General features: G+C 39.0%; 1 protein-coding gene across 1 annotated transcript; it reads left to right on the top strand.

Annotated features, from left to right (window-relative positions):
* Positions 1-255: 255 nt before the first annotated feature.
* On the top strand, positions 256-19967 carry TRAM1 (translocation associated membrane protein 1). The gene is made up of 11 exons (XM_027725440.2): positions 256-548; positions 3387-3450; positions 4029-4150; positions 4353-4469; positions 5332-5390; positions 5788-5872; positions 9586-9656; positions 9746-9850; positions 10387-10530; positions 11428-11588; positions 13757-19967. The coding sequence occupies exons 1-11, from the start codon at positions 426-428 to the stop codon at positions 13828-13830; spliced, it is 1125 nt and encodes a 374-aa protein (XP_027581241.1). The 5' UTR covers positions 256-425; the 3' UTR covers positions 13831-19967.
* The last annotated feature ends 636 nt before the right edge of the window (positions 19968-20603 follow it).

Below are 20603 nucleotides of genomic sequence, written 5' to 3'. Positions count from 1 at the left end.
CGACCCCGCGACCCCAGTCATTTTATGTCGCCGCTGTCCCGGTGGGAGAGAAGCTGGGCCCGTGCCCAGCGAGGGTTTCGGGCTACGGCCAGCGAGTACCCGGCCGCGCTGCCAAGGACGCAGCACCTGGACGCTGCCCAGGTGGCACGGCACGGCACGGCTCTGCTGACGAGTCCCGGCCACGCCGCGCCCCGGGGCCGCTCCCGGGTTGGTGGGTTCGAACTGCCGCCCCCGGGCGGGCGGAGCGCGGGCGGAGGCGCCGCCGGCCGGCAGGGGCGCTGCGGGAGGGGGAAGCGGAGCGGCGGCCGTGCCATTCCCCGGCTGCGCGGTCGCCTCCTCCCCCTCCGCCTCTTCCTGGCCGCGGCGAGCGGAGCTGTGCTGGCAGCGGGGAGGCGGCGGCGCCGGCGCCCAGCTCCCGGCCCGCCATGGCGATCCGCAAGAAGAGCAACAAGAACCCGCCAGTGCTGAGCCACGAGTTCATCGTGCAGAACCATGCGGACATCGTGTCCTGCATGGCCATGATCTTCCTGCTGGGGCTCATGTTCGAGGTGAGGCGGCGCCAACGCCCCCGCCCGGGGTCCTCGTCCCGCTTCCCCCTGCTCCGCCGGGGGCTCTCGGTGCTGGAGGGGAGGGAGGGAGCGGGAGGGCGCAGGAGTCCCGATGCAGCGAGGGCCAGCGCCACAGCCTCCCGGCGCACCTGCCCGCCGCCCCACGGTGTACGCGGGAAAGGAGCGACTCCCGCCCCGCCGCACGGCCCGACCGCCAGAGCGGGCGCCCTCCCTGCGGTGCATCCTCGCTCCGCCGGGGGAACGCCCTCCTCCTCGGCTCGGCTCGGAGAGGCGCAGCCTGCGGCTGCCGCCAGGACCCGAGTCCCGCTTCCCCCCGCCGCCCTGGGAGGGAGGGAGGGAGGCCGTGCGGGGCCGGGCAGGGGGTGGGCGCGCTGCGTCCCTTGGCGGCGGCGGGGAGTTCCTGCGGGCGGCGGGGTTACGTGGCAGACGGGAGAGGGAGGAGGAGTGCGCGGCACGGCGAGGAGGGGGCGGGGGGCGAGGCCCGGCCGCCACAGCCGATCCCCCGCTCTTTGTGTGGCGGCCCCGCCGGCACTACGGCTCCCGTCGGGCGGCGCGGCGGGAAGGGAAGGCAGCGGTGACGTGTCCCTACAGCAGCGCTCGGGTCCCCCTGCCCGCGCCCCCGCGCTGCCCGCGGAGCATCCCAGCACTCCAGGCGGTTCGAGGCGCCGCTCGGATGGCGCTGGTCACCCCTCGCTGCCACCTCCCGCCTCGGAGGTGGGCCGAGGTTTGGCAGCGGCAGAGGGGAGCTCTCCCTTCGGCCTGAGGGCCGGCCCTGCTGCGGGCCATGCGCTCTCTGGGAACCCATGTTGAATGCAGATGTTTTAAAACGTGCCTTTTTGGCTCTTCTCGATTACCTTCTGAGAGAACTGAAAAGGTGACTTACCTGTGTGACTGCCAAAATGTTGTCAATGATCTGAGGTCATTGAGACTGAGATCACTGAAACTAAGATAACTGATCATCAGAGTAAGACAGTTCATTGGCTAAGTGTTTCTGGCTTTTTGGTATTTTAGACGTTTGTTTAGACACGTATTTGGGCTTTATTTTAGATATTTGTTTAGGGCTGTGGACCTTTTTGTTATATGGGTGGTTTTCAGAGTAGTTTTATCCAGCCATTGGTACTGCTCAGCACTAAGGCCCAGTGGAGTTAGGAAAACCATACATATATATGTATGTATACATATATACCCAAAAAGTAAAAACAGGACAGACCAACAAAGGTGTTATGTTTGAGTTTGCTATTAGAAATCACCAAGACACCACCAATATGGTGGTTTTCTGGGGAATGACATTAAAGAGGTGGACCTAAACATTTACCTTTTATGCCTACTTCAGAGTTACTGTATTAACAGTATTATTGATAGGGTTGGAAGTTTTGGGGGGGATTGGATGTGTTCTGAATTCTTTTGTTTCCAGTTTTTTTAACCCATGTTTTTTCTGGTGTAGAGAGGCCATATATCTTTGTTGGTACAGATGTGATGTGGCTGAGAAGATTGTAGCAATTTTTTTAAGGCTTTGATATAGGTCTTGGAAATCACCTACTCTGCTTGATGTTGGTATGGTAAGGTGTTTATACTGCCTGATTTGTGCAATTGAATTGGTACTGAGAGTAGCTGACAGGGCTTCCAAGGACAGTTGAGAATTGACTAGTGTTTTGAATTGTCCTCTGAGGGCTCCCTTGATGGATAGGGAGCCCGAGGTGATCTCGCTAATTTAGGCAAACTAGTTGGATACCCCGAAGTTACACGGACTGAACAGTCTGCCATGTATTCAGGGTTTCATAGAAAATCTAGGGCTTGTTGACAAAGAGCTGCTTTTAAAACTTAATCTCATTTCCCGTGAATGATAATTAATGCTGGTAGTAACCTAATAATTATTTTCAGATACTCAACGTATCCTTCCAGGATTCATAAAAGAGCTTGTTTTTTTCATTGGCCCTATGAATGCCACAAAGACACTAGGTTTTTACAGCAATAAAAAACTATCAGATCACAAATGCTGTTGTAAAGCACAGTTATTTTTCCTTATGTTAAGACATGTTGTTTCATGTTGGAATTCAACTAAGATGCATTAAAGTTAAAAATAAGTTTATGCTTTTTGACAAATAAGAACTTGTACTCCTGCTTATTTACTAGGCTTTTTAGGACAAACATCCTCCCTCCAAATTGCTTTTATTCATTCTGCTTTTTCTTACAACCAGTCATAAAGGAGTAGTACCGCTACTGCTAAATTTAATCACATTTGTTTTACGCATCTTGCCAAAGGATCCCCAAGGTCAAAAGAATGCTAATTGTATTGAGTTGGTATGCCACTGGCCTGAAATGGTTTTCTGTTCTTTATGCTTTTTTTCCTTCCCTGTCCACATTTTTCAGATCACTCACAGTTTTATGAATATGATAATTGACTTTCAAATTTTGTCAAATAAAAAAAAGTATTTTTAAATAAAGTTTATTCTCGGTCATTGCTGAATGCATCACGGTCTGGGGGTTCCATGATATTGTATGGTCTGTTAATGTAATAATACAGTATGGACTGAGGAAAGCATTGTAGCATGTTTTCATTTTAATGTTGTAGGAAAGACTATTTGTAAGTGGCATTTTCAAGGATATTTCATTCAGGAGGTTTGATATTCTGTAAACAAATCTATATAGACCAGGCAGTGTGTGCTGCCTTTGAAAAGTCAGGTGAAGCGGTGTGATAACATGATCACTTTTTTGGGAGGGGACAGATGTGCTGGGCAAGGGTGCTAAATGTATTGGCATATGTCTTCAGTTTAATGTAGCTTACTTCCATGAGAATTTGTTTTTTTCCTCTTTCAGATTACAGCAAAAGCAGCTGTCATTTTTGTTACACTTCAGTATAATGTTACCATTCCTGCCACAGGTATGTATCTTGCAGGAGGTTAGTTATGAGACTGTGTATTCAGACATCATTAGTATGCCATGCTTTCTAGACTGACAGTAGGTGAATTTGTCAATTTGAATAGATAATGAGCAGCTTTCAAGGATTTCACTCTGTTAAAACTCCATTTTAATTAATTAGGTTAGAGACAATGTTTCTGTTCTGATATATTCATCATTAGTGCTAAAACACCATCTGACTGGTAGATAAGTTCACACAGATTCTTACTTTGGCTTTGCAAGTGACAGTCTTTAATAGTCAAAGTGGGGTGATAGCTTAACATTTTTATCGTCTGCTTTCAATGTGTTTGGGTAAGCTTCCTAAGTGCACTTAAGTTTTTTGTTTTATAGTACTTCTTTCCAGAGTCAAAATGAGTTTGTGATGTGATGGAGAAAACTATAAACAATCTAGTGACCTAGTTTATGGTGGCAGTTTAATTTGACTTTTATTTGTTCAGCTGACTACAAGGTAACTTCTGTGAAAAGTTTCACTCTGAGAAACAAATTTATTAGCCATTAAACTGTACTGATGCCTAACAGTTCATTCTGTTTGCCTTTTAGAAGAACAATCTGCAGAAACAATCTCTCTCTATCACTATGGCATCAAAGACTTGGCTACGATTTTCTTTTACATGCTTGTAGCAATAATCATACACGCTATAATTCAGGAGTATGTACTGGATGTAAGTACAAAATATTAATTCCTTTCATCAAGAAAATAGTCAGGTTTTAATTAGACCTTTAGACTATTAACTTAAAAGTAAACTTCTGCATTAAAGCTTTTAACTGTAAAAACATGCATTAAAACTTTTAGATGTTCTAATGCAGTTACCAGGTAAATGTTAAGTACTGCAGCATATAAATAACAATGGATTTTCATTTCAGAAAATTAACAGGAAAATGCACTTTTCAAAAACAAAGCATAGCAAGTTCAATGAGTCTGGGCAACTTAGTGCATTCTACCTTTTCTCCTGTGTTTGGGGAACGAGTATTCTTGTCTCTGTAAGTATACCTCCTCTTCTGTTTGTATTATGTGATTTCAAAAGCTTCACTTAGACTGCTGATAAATATGGTTTTGGCTTATTTTTCTGTTTTTAGCTGGTTTTAATTTTAAAGTGGGGACAAGTTTAAGAATTCTGTGTAGGTTGTAGTCATAACTGAGTGTAAAGTCCAGTAGTGTTGCTGTTGCTGAGTCTTGAGTGTATTTACTGTGAACAGAGTAAGGTAAAACCATTTAACTATTATGGTACTTAATTCTCTGTAGTTTTTTTGTGTTGGCTTATTAACATAAAATAAATGTTTAAAAAGCACTATATGTAGCATTTTGGAGCCTAGGAAATGGGTATATGGGCCAACTGCTGTAGTCTGAAGTCAATGTGTCCTTTCAGGTTAAAGCTAGTGGCTGAATGTGAAGGGAAAGAGTATTTTTTTTCTTTTCCTTTAATATAGTAACTCCTGGAAAAACTTTCCTTTTATTAGTTAAACTCAAAACCTGTCAGCAGTTTACATTAGAAGACTTAGGGCTGTAGAGATGCTGAAATAACTTCCATCTCATTCTATATGGAACAAACACATGATTTGATTGGTTGTTTTTTATTTTCCTAAGCCAGTACTACTGTCTTTTGTTTTGGGGAGTTGTTTTTTGGGTGGGTTTTGTTCTGCTTATTTGTGATTTCTTGGGTTTAAAAAAAAAATTAGATCTACAGCTTTTACTTGTATATGTAGATGTGTACACATGTGTTTGTATGTACACACGTGCATATACATAAATGCATACATGTATTTCCAGTCATTATTTCTGACTAGAAAGTAACATCTCTGAGAGTTTATTGAGAGGTTTTGTTTGGTTTTTTTCTTCTTTTAGGAGAACTATATATCAGATCCAACCTCTCTGTGGAGGGACTATCCGCACACACTGATTCCGTAAGGCCTCTTCCTTAGAGGATTGCTGGGCGAGAGGAGGGGGTGTTTTAAACTTAGCTTGTGTCACGTACAATTTGTGTGGAATAAGTAGTTTGTAAAACTGTATTAGTCACTAATGCATTTTTGGTTGTATTTACGTGGCCTCTTGATTCTTTGACAATTGTAGCATACAAAGTTCTCTTTCTGTAGGCTGTTACTTAGAGAATTAAGTTTTTGCAAGCTTTATCTCAATGATTTTGATTTTTAAAATCTTAGTTTAAAGTTGGCTGGCAGGAAGGATCTGTATGTTTTCTTTCTTTAAGAGACAGTGATAAAATGTGTTCACTAGAAGGTTTCTGAAATGTTTTAATTTTATTCATAATAAGTAATGTGGTTCAATTCTTACTGTATTGCACAGGTTTCAAATGAAGTTTTTCTACATCTTACAGTTGGCATATTGGTTTCATGCTTTTCCAGAATTGTACTTCCAGAAAACTAAAAAAGTAAGTTCAAAATGTAAATGGAAGGAACTGCAGAGCAAGCAGCTCAAACAGTGGAGTAGTTAATTTGTTTTGAACTTCCAGAGTAATGAGTTACCCTAGATTTCCTACCCTATTCTGATTTGTGTTACTCACTTTTCTTGATGGAATTTGGGGTGCTCAAATGTCCATGTGAGAAAGGGGTCTTTTTTCATTTTAGTTATTTCAGTATTTCTAATTGCAGTAAATATTTCAGTATTTCTAGTTACATTAAAATTGTTGTATATCTGTTGTGTAAATAAAAATTACTAGTGTTTCTCATCTACTGAAAGAATTTTCCCTTGAGGAAATGAATGTGAGATTTTCTTTTCAAACTTTTTTTTGTTTCTCATAATTGGTAGTCTGAATAGTCTCATTGAAATCACAGCTAGTTAATGAATCATGATATAGGTGTAGAATATAAGCTGTGAATAATTTTATAAATCAAAGTGGTATTAAAGTCTGGGATTTGATTTAAGTACCACTATCCTCTGCAGAAGTTCTGCTTAGTTATGTATTGATATTTTTTTCAGTTCTCAATTTTTAACAGCAGCATTTTTTCCCTGAGGGTTTTCTGTGTTTGGGTTCTCATAACACTGAGTTCACTTCAGATTTTTTGTAGCACACTTCTTGCCTTCCTGACCAATTTAAGTAGGCTCTTCGCATGTTGTTGCTCATGATCATTTTGCATATACATTTTCCTGCTTAAACTTTCCTGTTTTAAACTCTTCAACATGGCTTCACCAAAGGCAAATCGTACTTGACTAACTTAATGGCTTTCTATGGTGGAGTGACTGCATCAGTGGATGAGGGAAGAGCTGCTGATGTTATCTACCTGAACTTCTGTTAAGGCTTTCCATAGGGTCCCCCACAGCGTTCTTATTTCTAAATTGGAAAGAGATGGATTTGATGGATGTACTGTTAGATGGATAAGGAGCTGGCTGGATGGCTGCTTCCAGAGAGTTACAGTCAGTGAGTCAATGTCCAAGTGGAAACTAGTAACAAGCAATTTTCTTCAAGGATCTGTACTGGAACCAGTGCTGTTTGGCAGTTCATCAGACAAAGGGATCGAGTGCACCCTCAGCAAGTTTGCAGAGCCACCAGGCTGAGTGTTGCAGTTGATTTACTTGAGGAAGGGGTGCCATCTAGAGTGTCCTGACAGGCTTGGACTGGGTCCGTGTGAACAAGGCCAAGTGCAAGGTCCTGCACGTGGATTATAGGAATCCCCAACATCAATAAAGGCTGGGGATGAATGGATTGAGAACAGCCCTGCAGAACACTTGGGGTACCGGGGATGAAAAATTGGACATGAGCTAGCAATGTACCCTTGCATCCCAGAAAGCTAGTTGTAACCTGGGCTGCATAAAAAGCAGTGACCAGCTGGTTGATCTGCCCCTCTACTCCACTCTGGTGAAACCCCACTTGGAGTACTGTGTCCTGCTCTGGGGTCCCCAGCACAGGAAAGGTATGAATCTGTTTGAGCAGGTCCAGAGAAGAGCCACAAAGATGAACAGAGGACTGGAGCAGCCCCCCTGTGAAGACAGGGTGAAAGAGTTGGGGTTGTTCAGCCTGGAGAAGAGAAGGCTCCAGGGAGAACTTATTGTGGCCTCACACTGTTTGAACTGGCCTTACAAGAAATATGGAAAGAGACGTTTTATCAGGGCCTATAGTGAGAAGACAAGGGGCAATGATTTTAATCTGAAAGAGGGTGGGTTTAGAATAGATACAAAGAAATTCTTAACTATGAAGATGGTGAGACACTGGAACAGATTGCCTGGAGAAGTTGTGGGTTCCCCTTCATTTGAAGTGTTCAAGGTCAGGTCGGATGGGGCTTTGAGCAACCTGATCTAGTGATAGAAGTCCCTGCCCATGGTAGAAAGGTTGGACTAGATGATGTACAAGCGGCTCTTCAAGCCCAAACGATTCGGTAACTGTTGTTGCTGTGTGACTAGGCTATATCTCTGCTGCCAGAGTTTATTCAAGAAAAGGAAACATAGGTGTTATGTAAGCATAGGTCTTTGTTTAGGAGCCTAGAAGAGGCTTAGTAAAATAGTAATGAGATGCATTGTTTTTATGCTGGTCTGATGCAGTATAAACACTGTTTTGCAGATGCACTGCAGCTCATGTTCCCATATTGTGCTAATGGTATCTCTCAAATGTAACTTCATGGCCAAGTCTGGAGATTTTTTTTTAACATAAGTTCAAGAAAGCTGTCAGAAGTGGCCTAAGTGCTGTACGTTGAATAATAGTGTTTTATCGCGTCAGTACTTGAAATTTTGGCCTCTGACTTTTGCATTAAGTTTAAAGAATAGTTCATTTGTTTTAGCAAGTTCATAGTTGATATTTCTTTCACCATGGCTTAACCTCTGCCATCTTGGCTTCCTTGCTTTATTCCGTCTCTTGAAGGAACTGGCTGCATTTACTCAGGTCTAGTTGTCTTTACTGCTGACACAGACAGGGGAAGAACTTCTTAACTCCGGTCCTCTGTATAGGTGTGTATATCTCCGGTGGCGTTATTCCAGTAGGCCTTCAGTCTCCGCCAGTTTGTCTGAGCGGGCAGCACAGGCTGTTGAAACGTTACCTCAGTTCTGAAGTTAGTGTAAAAGGCTTCTCCTGTTAGTAGTTGGAGAAACTAACTATTTGTACTGTCTATTCTCTAATTTATCTCAAATAAGTATTTTTTTTTGTTTTCTTTCAGATAATTTAGAGTAGGTCTTTGTTCATCTCTTTTCTTACCCTTTGTGTATGGTGCTTTGTGTGTGGAGTTTGCTGTTGTCAGAAGTGTTTGATTCTATATGTTTGTTGGATTTGAGATTGAGTATTGAATAACATACTATAGATGTTACAAGATTAAAATGTTAGGCCTTTTTTATTTGCATGTATACCAGATAAAGCTGAAGATCCTTGAACTTTAGGGGATTTTTCAAAAAAAATAGGAGTTTCTTAAGCACAACTTGAATGTACTCTGCATATTGCTTCAAAACAGGTTTTTTTTGTGATCTGGCATACTTTAGTGATTCTTCTGTTCACAGATGGCACAATCTGCTTTCCATGTGCTGTGTGTCTCCCTCTTTATTATTTTGTCTCCATGAAGTGTTCAATTTAATGGAACTGGCTAAAACCTGAATTGAAGTGTGACCATGAGGTTTGGCATGACTAGTTAATAACTATATTCTCTGTTTTTGCCAGCAACAGTGTGCCAGAATTTTGAATGTTCTTGAATTTTTAAAATCAACGCCAACACTAGGAAAAGTTTTCATTTTGGTTTGGAGACTGGTTTTTTTTATTTCTGTAGCAATCTGACAATCTGATTAGCAGCAAACATGTGGAACTGTAGGAGCTGATGATACAGTTATATGTATACAAAATAAGTATTGTAATAGCTTGTACAAATTCACAGGAGTCCTAACAAATAAACCTGGGCCCTTTTAAAAAGCATCTTTTTCATGTTTGATGCATTCTCTCACAGTAGCATATGTGCAAGATTCTGAATATTATTGCTAAGTAAGCAATAAGTTATGTGTGGAATTAGATGACCCAGGCTGAGTAATTCAGTGCCAGGCCAGACCAGGCCATGTTAAGGTAATTGATAAAGACAGAAGAATTTCCAAGACTAGGGAATAGTAATAATAGATAACATTGTACCATACTGTATAACATTGTGTATAAGTCATGGTTGTTTTTTTTCTTCCTAATAGGAAGATATCTTTCGCCAGATTGTCTACATTGGACTTTACCTCTTTCATATTGCTGGAGCCTATCTCCTGAAGTAAGTCAATTGTAAACTTTTTCTGGCTTCATTCCCTTTCTTAAACATGTAACAAAATGTCTGAATGTTTGTTTTATTTGTTTTGATAGTCTGACCCATCTTGGACTTGTTCTTCTGGTATTGCATTACTTCGTTGAATTTCTTTTCCACATATCCCGTCTTTTCTACTTCAGTGATGAAAAATACCAGAAAGGGTAAGTAGTCTTTATATTTTAAATTCATCTAATTCCTATCTTAAAGCCTTTTGCATTTGACTAGCCAGAAACCAAAATTACAAGGAAGTTCAAACAGTTTTTCTTAGAGACCACAGTTCTCCAGAATAGTGTTAGCACTTATATCTCTTAAACAACTGTTTTTTTAACCTTGTTTTAGCCTGTTTAAGTAAATGTTAGTAGCAGTATAAAAATGAAATAAAATCTCACAATGTGTACTAATTTATTTTTTTTAAAGTTTTGTAGAGAAAGGAACAGGATAGGTTCAGTATCCTACAGCCAGTGCTGTAGGAATTAATAACATGCTTATGTTCTAATAGTACTGGAAAGCACTTTCCATTGAGTTGAAATTAGTTTTCAGAACATAATGCAAGAGTCATGTGGAATAGGTGCAATGAATTTAGGTAAGTTCTTATATTCCAAACAAATTTGCATGGTGAAGGGTAAACATTTGTCTTGTTAGTGCATGTGTTTTGAATGGAAAATTCATTTAGTGTTTGTGGTGTTTTTATTTCTAGATTTTCACTATGGGCAGTTCTTTTTGTTTTGGGAAGGCTTCTCACCTTGATTCTCTCAGTCCTCACTTTTGGCTTTGGACTAGCAAGAGCAGAAGATCAGCAGCTGAATTTCAGTACTGGAAACTTTAATGTCCTGGCTGTTAGGTATAGTAAACCTGAAACAGTTCTTAAGCATGTACTGTAAACCTGTGTTAGATACACAATATAAATGGTATGGTATGGTATTAATGCCAGTAATTCTGAATGATTGAGTATTTTCATGCAACTGATGGAATCAATGGGAATAGCTTGTGTAACAAACTTTTAAACCACAGTGAAATGAATTATTTACAGTCTACAGCTGAGAAATCTGTAACTGGTTACTCTTCTTTGTCAAAAGACACCCAGAATTAAAAGGAATATTCAATTATAAACACTAATTTTAAATGTTTCAGATTTAGTAAATTGAATTCTGGATATAATTGCAGTGAGTTTATCTATAGAGGTCAAGGTGGAATGTCCAGAGCATCTTTGGTCCTGGTTGAAGATTTGTGCCTCTCTCTCTGTTGTTGTTATGGCTCCTGTTCTTGCAACATGATGCAGAATGTTCTGCCAACCACCTGGCCTTCTTATGAATTAAATCTAGAAAAGGAAGGTATTGAAACATTGGCAATGTAAGCATTACCCTGTAGAACTGATACTCAGAATGGCAAGACACTCTTAAACCATTTTCAGCTGTTGCTGCCTGGTACCTTGAGAGTAATTCTGAAAAAGAGAGCAGGAAATAAACCTAGTGCTTCCCAGTTTTGATGGGCAAAGACTTCACTATCGCTGTATATCCAGTTTTGATCATCTGTGCTTAAGCCCAGTCGTGCTGTGGGAGCAAACACTTGCATGGCTTAGCAAATGGATGTTACTGGGAGGAAGGGGTGGAAGTTGCCAAAAAAAAATAAAAAATAACCTGAACAAAACTGAACTTGTAAAAATTCGTGTTATCTAGAAAGAATCACTCTAATGCGTGACAAACTTACTGATAAAACTTCACTTGTGTTTTGTTTCTAGAATCAGCGTGCTGGCCTCTATCTGCATGACTCAAGCATTTATGATGTGGAAATTCATTAATTTCCAGCTTCGGAGGTGGAGAGAGCATTCTTCTTCCCAGCCTCAGTCAGTGAAAAAGAAGTTTGTATCAGCTAAAGGAAAGACCTCCAGAAAAGAAAGAGGTTTGTAGTTGCAGTTTTTCTGTTGCCTTGACTTCTCAAAAACAACCTTAGGATGTGCAGAGCCTTTTTTAATAGAGTTGCTAAAGAAGCATTTTATATTTAACTTGCAAGTGAGAGGACTCCGTTACAGAAACAGTATTGGTGAATGCTACTGTGGGGAAAAATGATTTAAAAAATACACACTATATATTGTTTGGATTTTCTAATTGCCCAAATGAAGGAATTACTGTTTGTAACATGATATTTTTATTATCTTTCATTTCAGTTCTTGAACAAAATATATGTCATGCTTATGTTTTTTTCACTTATAAAAAGGGAACAGACACAATTTTAGATCTGTTCTCATAAACAATTATTTGTAAAATTTTCTTGCAATTAATTTCAGGCTTGTTGTTTATTTTCAGAAAATTCTGAGGTTTTAGGGCAAAGAGATGGTTTGATGATCCACTCAGTAAATAGTCTTGTGTTGGACTGTTTTTACAAAAAATAGGATTTACTAGTTGTCTAAAGGGAGGTAATAACTACTTACTAGTCTAAATCTGTGTTGAAGCATTTGGAAATGTACTGATGGCTCCAGGTTTTACTTTTTGATTATGTCACAGTCTTTTTATAGAAAGGGCATGAAAGATGAACTGAATGCTCTTTCCTCCAAGAAAAATTATGTCCTCTTTTAAAAATAAAGTTTCCCCATACTTCAGTATTTCTGTTGTACCATCAGTTAAGCTTCTGTGTACTTAACTGCTAGCTTGAATAACTTCTGGACTTTTTTGAAACTGCTGAAGTTGTTTCAAAAGCTTTTTTCAGCATGATCCTTTCTCCCAATCATGTATTACCAATTTGTTCCACCTTTTGATATATTGAACATAGTGTGTGTGAAGACCATTTGCATCAAGAACTGAGATTTGTGGTGGGTGATCCATTTTTTTTTATTTCCCCCAAGTTTCTTTTTTATTAAAAGGATGTGCTTTAGATTTTTTGCTGCACTCCCTTTAGATGATTTGTAATTATCACAACTTGGCTTCTGTGTGGTGTTGGGGTTTTTTGTTTTCATCAGAAAATACAGGGGGATTTTTTTTATAATTGAGTGAAGGTAGTTTCCTATGTGAAAGTGTCCTATTTAATCAGAAGTGTCCTATTTAACCAGAGCTCCGTGTTCATTGCATACTCACTATGGTGTTTCTTTAATGTAATTGAAGTCTTTTATGTCAAATAATTTTAAAATATAAACTTTAATGGTGTTTTAATCAGTGAGTCAAAATCTCCTAATCTATTTCATTCATATAATTTGATGAATTTGCTGGGTTTCATCCCAACTTCAGTGGACACTTGCAAGCGGTAAACGAACAGTGAAAAAGTCAGTTAATTGGAGTTGTGGTTTAATTCACAAAATAATTGAGCTGTACCTGTCTTGAGACTGAAGGATTTTTTTGTTTATTTTAAATAGAAAGAAAAGAACTCTGTTCTTTCTTATTCTTCTGTTTTGAGTGTTCCTGTAATGTTGTCTGTTCAGAACACTTGCACAGGATGCAGCAAAACTGTGTTTTTGAAAGAGTAATATATGTAATTGAACTGTTTAAAACACTCTTTTGTGTTCCACCTATTTGAAGTACTCTTTCCATGTACGCATACTCATTGCAAATCTGAACTAGTGTTTTCCTTCTGTCCATCTTTTAAAGTATATGCTTTAAAAATTGTATGTGCATCTGTAGATAAAGGCTTTCCTATATATGTGAAATACTTGTAAATGAAGGAGTGTAATTTTAGCAAGAATTTCTAATATGAAATAGGTGGAACAAATAATTAAGACCTATACAAGGGAATTGTGTATATACTTTGTCTCCAAAATTTCACAGAACGTCATCTGCAGGTTGTGTTTTACTTTTTCACAAATATTGTAACTAGTCTTGATTTTTCAGTCTTGGTGTATATAATGCACATATTTCAGTGTCTGGCCACATCAGCAAACTGGAATTTATTGTAGTAAACTTTAAATTTTGCACTTTGTAAAAACTGTGTTATACTGTTGCATTCCTGATGATAATTATGAGGTTTAATGAAGAAGATAAGTCAGAAAATAATTTAAAAGACTGTTTGTATAGGACCTAGAAAAAATGTAAAAAAATATAAAACATCTCATTGTATTTGAAAAATGTTTTCTTGTTTTGTAGAAAACGGAATAAATGGAACAGTGACCTCAAATGGAGCGGACTCACCTCGCAGCAGGAAGGATAAATCCTCGTAAAACTGGGGTTTATTAAGTTAATTGACTAATGTCCCCAAAGAATCTGCTTTTTACATGGATGGCTCTTCAGCACTAGAGATATTATGGATTAAGGAAAATACAATTCATGTTTTTTGATTATTGATGTTGTTTTGAGAAACTTTTTTTAAAAAGCCATTTTGACTAAGGAAAAAGGTTTATCTCTCTTCAAATACTTGAGGGGAGGATTCAACACTTTTTAAAAAACATTGACGCTTTTTTAAACATTTACTGTGATGAAATAACTTACTTAATGAGGATCACTGTTGCAATGTATTATTTCCCTCCAGTTTTTGTAATCTTGGTGATATATGATGTTCTACCAACTTCACTTTTTCCAAGTTCCTCAAGAAGTATTACAAAATTGAAGTAAAAACTTAGTATACATTTTCAGATACTCTGGCTTTTCAGTTAATTACCTTGACTCAAATTTGCATTTCAAATTGGGATTCCAAGACCACACCAATAGACCTCTTTATTTTGTAGTTACTAGCTGCACAATGTCTGCTCTTAGAATTGCCCCATATCATTAAAACAGAACTGAAATAATCGGAAATGTTGCAGAGTCTTATTGTTTGTTGGTTAGAAATCTCTTACAAGGAACAAAAAACCTTTCTGAGATATAGCTTTTAGCACTTGAAAATTAGAAGGGAGTGTGTATGATCATAGGAAGAGTTGATTTCAGTAGCACTGTTCGCTTCTGTGTGTGCTTTTAAAGTGTATCTTGGAGAATTAGTGTGCGTTGGACCTTCTTTAAAAACTTGTCTGGCCGATTTTAGAGGGTGGAGGTTCTTACAATGTCTTGTGTTTGTTTTGGGAGGCAATTAATGCTCCATGAAGAGGGAATTAAATAAATGGATCAAGTTATGAGAAACATTCCTTTATTCTAACTGCTTTGCTTTGTTTCACCTCTGTTAGGAATAGTTTGATTTCTCCTATATATGTTTTTATGAAAAAATATTTAGAAGCTACAACTTCTTAAAACTGATTTATTGTGCCCTTTGCTACAACTGGAAAAATCTCAATTTAAGAATTCTTCCATTATCTTTTAAAATTGTATTCAATGTGAAGCTTCATCCAGTTAGTTTTCCAGTTTAATATGCAGATAATGTTTCCTCTGTACACTTTTGTAATGGATATAATTCAACCCATTGCACTTGAGAACGAGTGAGAGATTTATTTGAGTCTTAAGAAGAAGTTGCTAAATTAGTCTATCAAGGTAACCAAAGTATTGAACTGCTTATTGATTGAGGATAATTATGAGCAATCAAGCTGATAAATAAAATAATTTTAATTAAAACCTGTTATTATAATTGAATTTATACCCAACAGAGTAATAAATCTGCATTCTGTATCTTCTACAGTTCAATTGCTTACTGTTCAGAATAAACGTTTCCAGTACAAAATATTCTCTACAAGTAACTATCCATTCTTCGATTGTTTAGTACTATTTAGAGTTATTGCAGTATAATTTATTATATGTTTCCGCTAATTACAGTCACGGTTCCCAAGTATTTGGTTCACACCTCCTGAAATGGACTTGGCAGACTTATACTTGCTTGGCTTGAGAACTCTAGAGCAGCATGCCCTGTAATGTGCCCAGTCTGCTTCAGTAGAAGTAGCTATGCCATGCCTTGATTTGAAGTGGTGGAACTGTGAATCTGTCTGATTCTGGAAATCTGACATGAAACTGGAAAATTGGAAATCAGAAATTTTGAGAGAATTGTATACATTATATACCTGCTGCCGAAAATCACATTTCAAGTCTGATGTTTCTAGAAAGACCTTCACAAATTCTGTGTGCCTTGCTCTCAACTTGTACCTTAAGCCAGGGGGGAAAATTTTAAGTGTCTAGTCTGGTACTTTGACTCTAAATCGGTTTGGTTGTGATATCCGGTTGTACTGGGGCTCTCAGAATCATAACACGTGGAGGAACAAATTATGAAGGGAACATCTAAGGTACTTCTTGAGATCTTTAAGACTTATAGGAGAGTTGTAATAGTTGTTTCCCTAAGGCAAACTGTTTCTTGTAAACCTCATTCACAGTAGTCTTGAAATGCAAACTTCAGGTTAATTTCCAAAAACTTCGAAAGAATATATTCTTGACTGTTAATACTGACATTGCTTTTTGTCTCCTTTTGGCCTTATGGACAGAAATTCTTGGCCTTTGGACTTTAACAAAAGCACTTTTGTTTCCACAATGACTTAATCTTCATCCTTGCCTTATAGGAGTTGTCGCTGTCTGCCAAGTAATATAGAATAATAACAGTTGTTCTAGAATTTGGATAGAGTATTGGAAGCCAGTATCTTCTGTCTTTTGTATCATAACTAAAAATACATAATTATTATGTTTGAGGCAAAAGCAGTGATTTAGAATTTTCTACCTTGGAATGGAAACACTCATAAACTTCTAAGATTTTGAGACTTATGTTTCCAGTTTGATATTGCTTGTTTTAGCATAAGATTATTGTCTGGCTGGATAATTTCTTTTTAATTGCTTAAAACTGGTTTTTAAATGTTACTGCATTTTTTGCTCTTTGCTTGTAATCTGGGATTCAGTAAGATGGAAGTCTAATCATGTTTTCTTAATTATGGAGTCAGGAAAAATAGAAATGGAAATGTCTGAAGAGTTCATCATTTTATTCCTATGTCTAATAAAATAATTTTTGCCTAGGCTGCAGTAATTTATCCTGGTCAGTTGACAGGTCCTGTGAAGAGAAAGATTTGTCCATATAGATGGATTTTAATTGAATAATTATACAGACAGTGGATAGGGTTTGTTGGGTTTGGTTTTTGTCTTAAAGCCCCTTCCTTTTGCCCTGTCTTTTCAGAACTTTTCAAGATTTAACAACAGATGATTTATAGCCTTTTTTGCCCCCCAAATGTGTGTTTGGTTTCTATACCAGAATCTACTATCAAAACTATTATTTTACTTTTAAAGTGATTATATTGAACTTCAAAGTACAAACAAGGAGCTCAGACCAGCTGAAAATAATTTTAGTTTTCATCTGGACACTTTGACTGGTTGCAAAGACTGATTTCTCCTATGTGAATTACTGATGAATGTGGAAATACTCTTTGGAAATACGGCTTTTCTGGTGATCCCACGTCCAAAGTTAGGAATTATGAAGGAATTTGCCAAGCAGAGAAAATGCTTAGGCTATTTCTGCTAACATTAGGTTATGCTGATGGCAAATTAAGTATGTTGGAATAATGCATGTAGAAAATCAGTTATTTGTAAGCATTTGATATTTTTCCTAAATACTTTTTTTTCTTTGAAAATTTTAGTTGCGTTTGTGGAGTTATGTTAGCCAGAATTGTAATAAGCAGTGCACTACTCGGGTACAAGTAATTGACTTCTGTAAAAAGGAGCAATACACATCTGCAGTCCTTTTTGTTCTTTGAAGATTTATGACTAACTGCACATGAGGTAATTTTGTTGGTGGCAAAACTTGATATTAAAGGGAAGGGAGCATTTTCATGGTCATGCTAAGCTGAAAGTAATGTAGGTTGCTGCCAAAATTGGGGTTCAGTCCCTTGCCTTGGCTAGCACAAGCCTTTCTGGTTGCATGGTGAGCTAGATCAGGGAGCTGGTGCAAGGGGTTGCTTGGGGTTTTCTTTCCACTGGATTAGTTGTCTGATGGTAATCCCAGAGGCTCACATGTATAAGCAACAAGAAAAAAAATGCAGGGAAAAGATATATCAGGTTCTAAGGCAGCTACCCCTTCCATTGACATGTTGCTTAAAAATTACACTAGATTACAGTATGAGTTGGGTGATCTCCTTGAAAGGCTTCCAGTCATCATTACCAGAAGGGAGATTGGTCTCTGGTAGCTCCTACGTGCCAAATCCATTAAGTATTAATGGATTTTTGTTGGATATTGAGGGGGAAGGGGAAATACTCATTGTGTTTTACTGTACTGAGATACCTGTTAACTGTCAACAGGGTTTCCAAGCAGTGAAAAATGATACTGGTGATGTACAAACTGGAATTTTGAAAATGTGGGTTGTCCTGGATCAAACAAACAAAACTACTTTCCTTAACGGCCAGGAAACTACAGCTTTTTTGCTGAGGGATTTTTTTTCCATATAAACCCTTTATGTATTGAAGTAAATCTCCCAGAGAGTTTTGCAAGAATTGCATGATATGCCTGTCTTGGTACATGGAGGGAAGGGTTGTTTGGTTTCTCTTATTTTGTTTTCAGGAAGTTCACCAGCTGATTCCTAGGTCATACTTGGGTTTGGTTCCATTTGTGACTCAGCCCTTTGGGCCTGTGTTGTAAATGATGGAGACTGGCAGCTTGAATAGGCTTCCTATGCAGTGTTGGTCATTGCTGTCCTAATTGTTCTCTCTGGAAAATCTCAGTATTGAAGGGACTTGAACACAAAGTAGAGACAGTCGTGTTGCTTGTAACGTTTGCAGGCTGGTGAGAGCCTGTGCACAGAGATACTGCATTCCGGGGAGGGGGGGCTGTGTTTTAATGCCCACAGCCTGTAGTAATAGTCATCTTGTTGTGCAAATATTTAGGCTACTTCTGGTGCAGAGTATAAGGATGTCCTACAAAATGAAGGCTTGGGGAATATTTGGAAGATCCTTTAAAAGGAATGAGACTTCAAAGGACTGATGTCAGTTATCATCTGTTCATCATATTTGAATTTCTTATGTTGTTAGCTGCGGATTATCTTTAGAGCACTGGATTAGCCCATGCTTGTTGGTTTGTTGGTGGGGTTGTTTTATATACTGTAGGTCGTTGTGGTGGATGTTTAATGAGTATCCCTTCTTCACACTGTTCCCTGAACTACTCAGTTTTCGGTCTGATAAGCCTAGATCTCTACACATTAAAGAATTTTGTGTGCTCTTCAGAACTAAAATAGGAGCAGGGCTGGACTGTTGCTGGATCAGACGTGCAAGAAATAAGCACATCAACATATTGGGTGTCATCAGAACCTCCTTAATAGGAACTGAAACTCTTTAGGATGAATACATTGCAATACAACTTATATCGGATATAGCTCACATCCACAGAGCGAGTGCCATTGTGGATGAAATGGAACTGCTTTTAGCATCTGCCACTGTCAATTCCCTTTGGTGAGCGATGGGTGAGGAGTGCTGCGCTCCAGCAGCAGTAGACTGTTTTCTGCCTTTCAGAAAAAAGTTCTTTTGATGTTGCCAATTCAAAAGACAACAACTCCTATTTCTTGTTTAAAAAAAAACAGCCTAGTTTTGAATCCAATACACTTGATCTCTATGTGTCCTGTCACTTTTATTTTAGGTTTCTGCAAATACTTCAGTTTTATCCTGCTCAAGGATGGCAAATATGTGATGTGAGTGCCAGAAATGACAACTCCTTTTTCTTCTTTTTGTGTTCGAAACTTTTTGCGGAATCAGAGCAGCTAGAGTGTAGCTTTATAATTCAACAGTCTTTCAGTATTCATTCTTTGTCTGTATTTATTGTGGTTAATATTAAAGATCAGGCATTGTCATGCACCACAACAAAGTTGTTACTTCTTCATTCCACACACGAGAGTGTGGAATTTGATATACTGAATTGAAAAAAAATACATTAGTCTTGACTGGTTTAGCAGAAATTGATATTCCTGGATGTTTTTCCTTTGCATATTGCAGTTCACTTTTACTGCCTTTCTCATTTAAGAGACTGGACACTTAAGGGGTCTGAATCTCTAGACTGTAGTTTTGCTGTATAGCACTCGACAAATTATGGTCTAGAACTTGAGCTTTGTGTCTCCATATATTGGTTATAAATGTTGAAGATTATATTTTGCACTGTAATCAACAGGTAAAAATTCAGCCCATGGTAATAAGAATACTGTAACAGGGTAGGAATTTTGACTCTTGAACTCCAGACTAGAAACCAAGCCAAAACGTAACTCGCGTTCTCACGCGGGTGATTCCTCCTTTTTGTTTCTTGATTAATCATTATATTTGTTTGGTTTATTTTGATTGTAAGTTCATGTGGCAAGGGTTGTCTTGTGTGTGTGTGCGTGCGTGTGTATACCCAGGACAATAAGGTCTGGAGCCCCAGTCTGTGGAAGCTGTAATAAGCAATCACCTTGTTATTGTTTTTCTGGATATCATAATAAAGAGTATCAAATTAAAACTGTGCTTGAATAGTCTGTTACAAAAATGGAGGCATATAAATTGCATCTGGCCTTGCTAACAGCCCAGCAGCATCAGCAAGATACTGGTCGAAGGCAAATGCAGTGTTTTGTTTGAGGATATTCACTTAAACCAGTGAACACAGACAGGTCTGCTTAGGCTGAAGAGGAATGGCTCTGCTGTAACTCAGGCTGGAGCTGGAGTTTGCACAAAGTTATCAGAAGTTCAGGATTGAGTTTCTCACCTGTCAACTTGAGAAACCACATTGGCCCTCCCTCTTGAGAAGGTGAGGCTTGTTTGCTGTACTGCTTGTGCAGCATTGTGTATCCTCTGAGTAGCACTTTCCAGCTTGACAGAGTAACCATAAACTTGGAGAACATCAAGAGCTGTGCTGGGCAGTGTCTGGTGTGGCCTGAGAGCTTGCTCTTCTAGTGTCTCCATACTCTTCAGCTAAACAACTTTTAAAGCCTTCATAGATTCCAGTTTCACTGATACAGAAAGAGTAAAATTTCATCCAGTCTGAAGCTGAGCCTCCACACTGCTCTATTGGTGATCTCAGCAACGTGGTGGGACCTGAGGACTGTACCCAACTTGGGAAAAGTTAGGCTGTTTTTTGGAAACTTTTACCATGAATGTT

Source organism: Pipra filicauda, unplaced genomic scaffold, assembly GCF_003945595.2.
Source record: "Pipra filicauda isolate LSUMZ 115617 unplaced genomic scaffold, ASM394559v2 scaffold177_size2800117_pilon, whole genome shotgun sequence".
In the NCBI taxonomy this organism is placed as follows: Eukaryota; Metazoa; Chordata; class Aves; order Passeriformes; family Pipridae; genus Pipra; species Pipra filicauda.
The sequence above is the reverse complement of the archived record's forward strand: the minus strand, read 5'-3'. Positions and strand labels throughout refer to the sequence as shown.

What these genes read in the sequence shown, in the direction of transcription:
- TRAM1 (XM_027725440.2), top strand. Translation starts at nt 426, where the DNA reads ATGGCGATCCGCAAGAAGAGCAACAAGAACCCGCCAGTGCTGAGCCAC. An exon ending in GCTGGAGCCTATCTCCTGAA is followed by an intron (nt 9,657 to 9,745) that starts GTAAGTCAATTG and finishes TTGTTTTGATAG; the next exon opens with TCTGACCCATCTTGGACTTG. An exon ending in TTTAATGTCCTGGCTGTTAG is followed by an intron (nt 10,531 to 11,427) that starts GTATAGTAAACC and finishes TTTTGTTTCTAG; the next exon opens with AATCAGCGTGCTGGCCTCTA.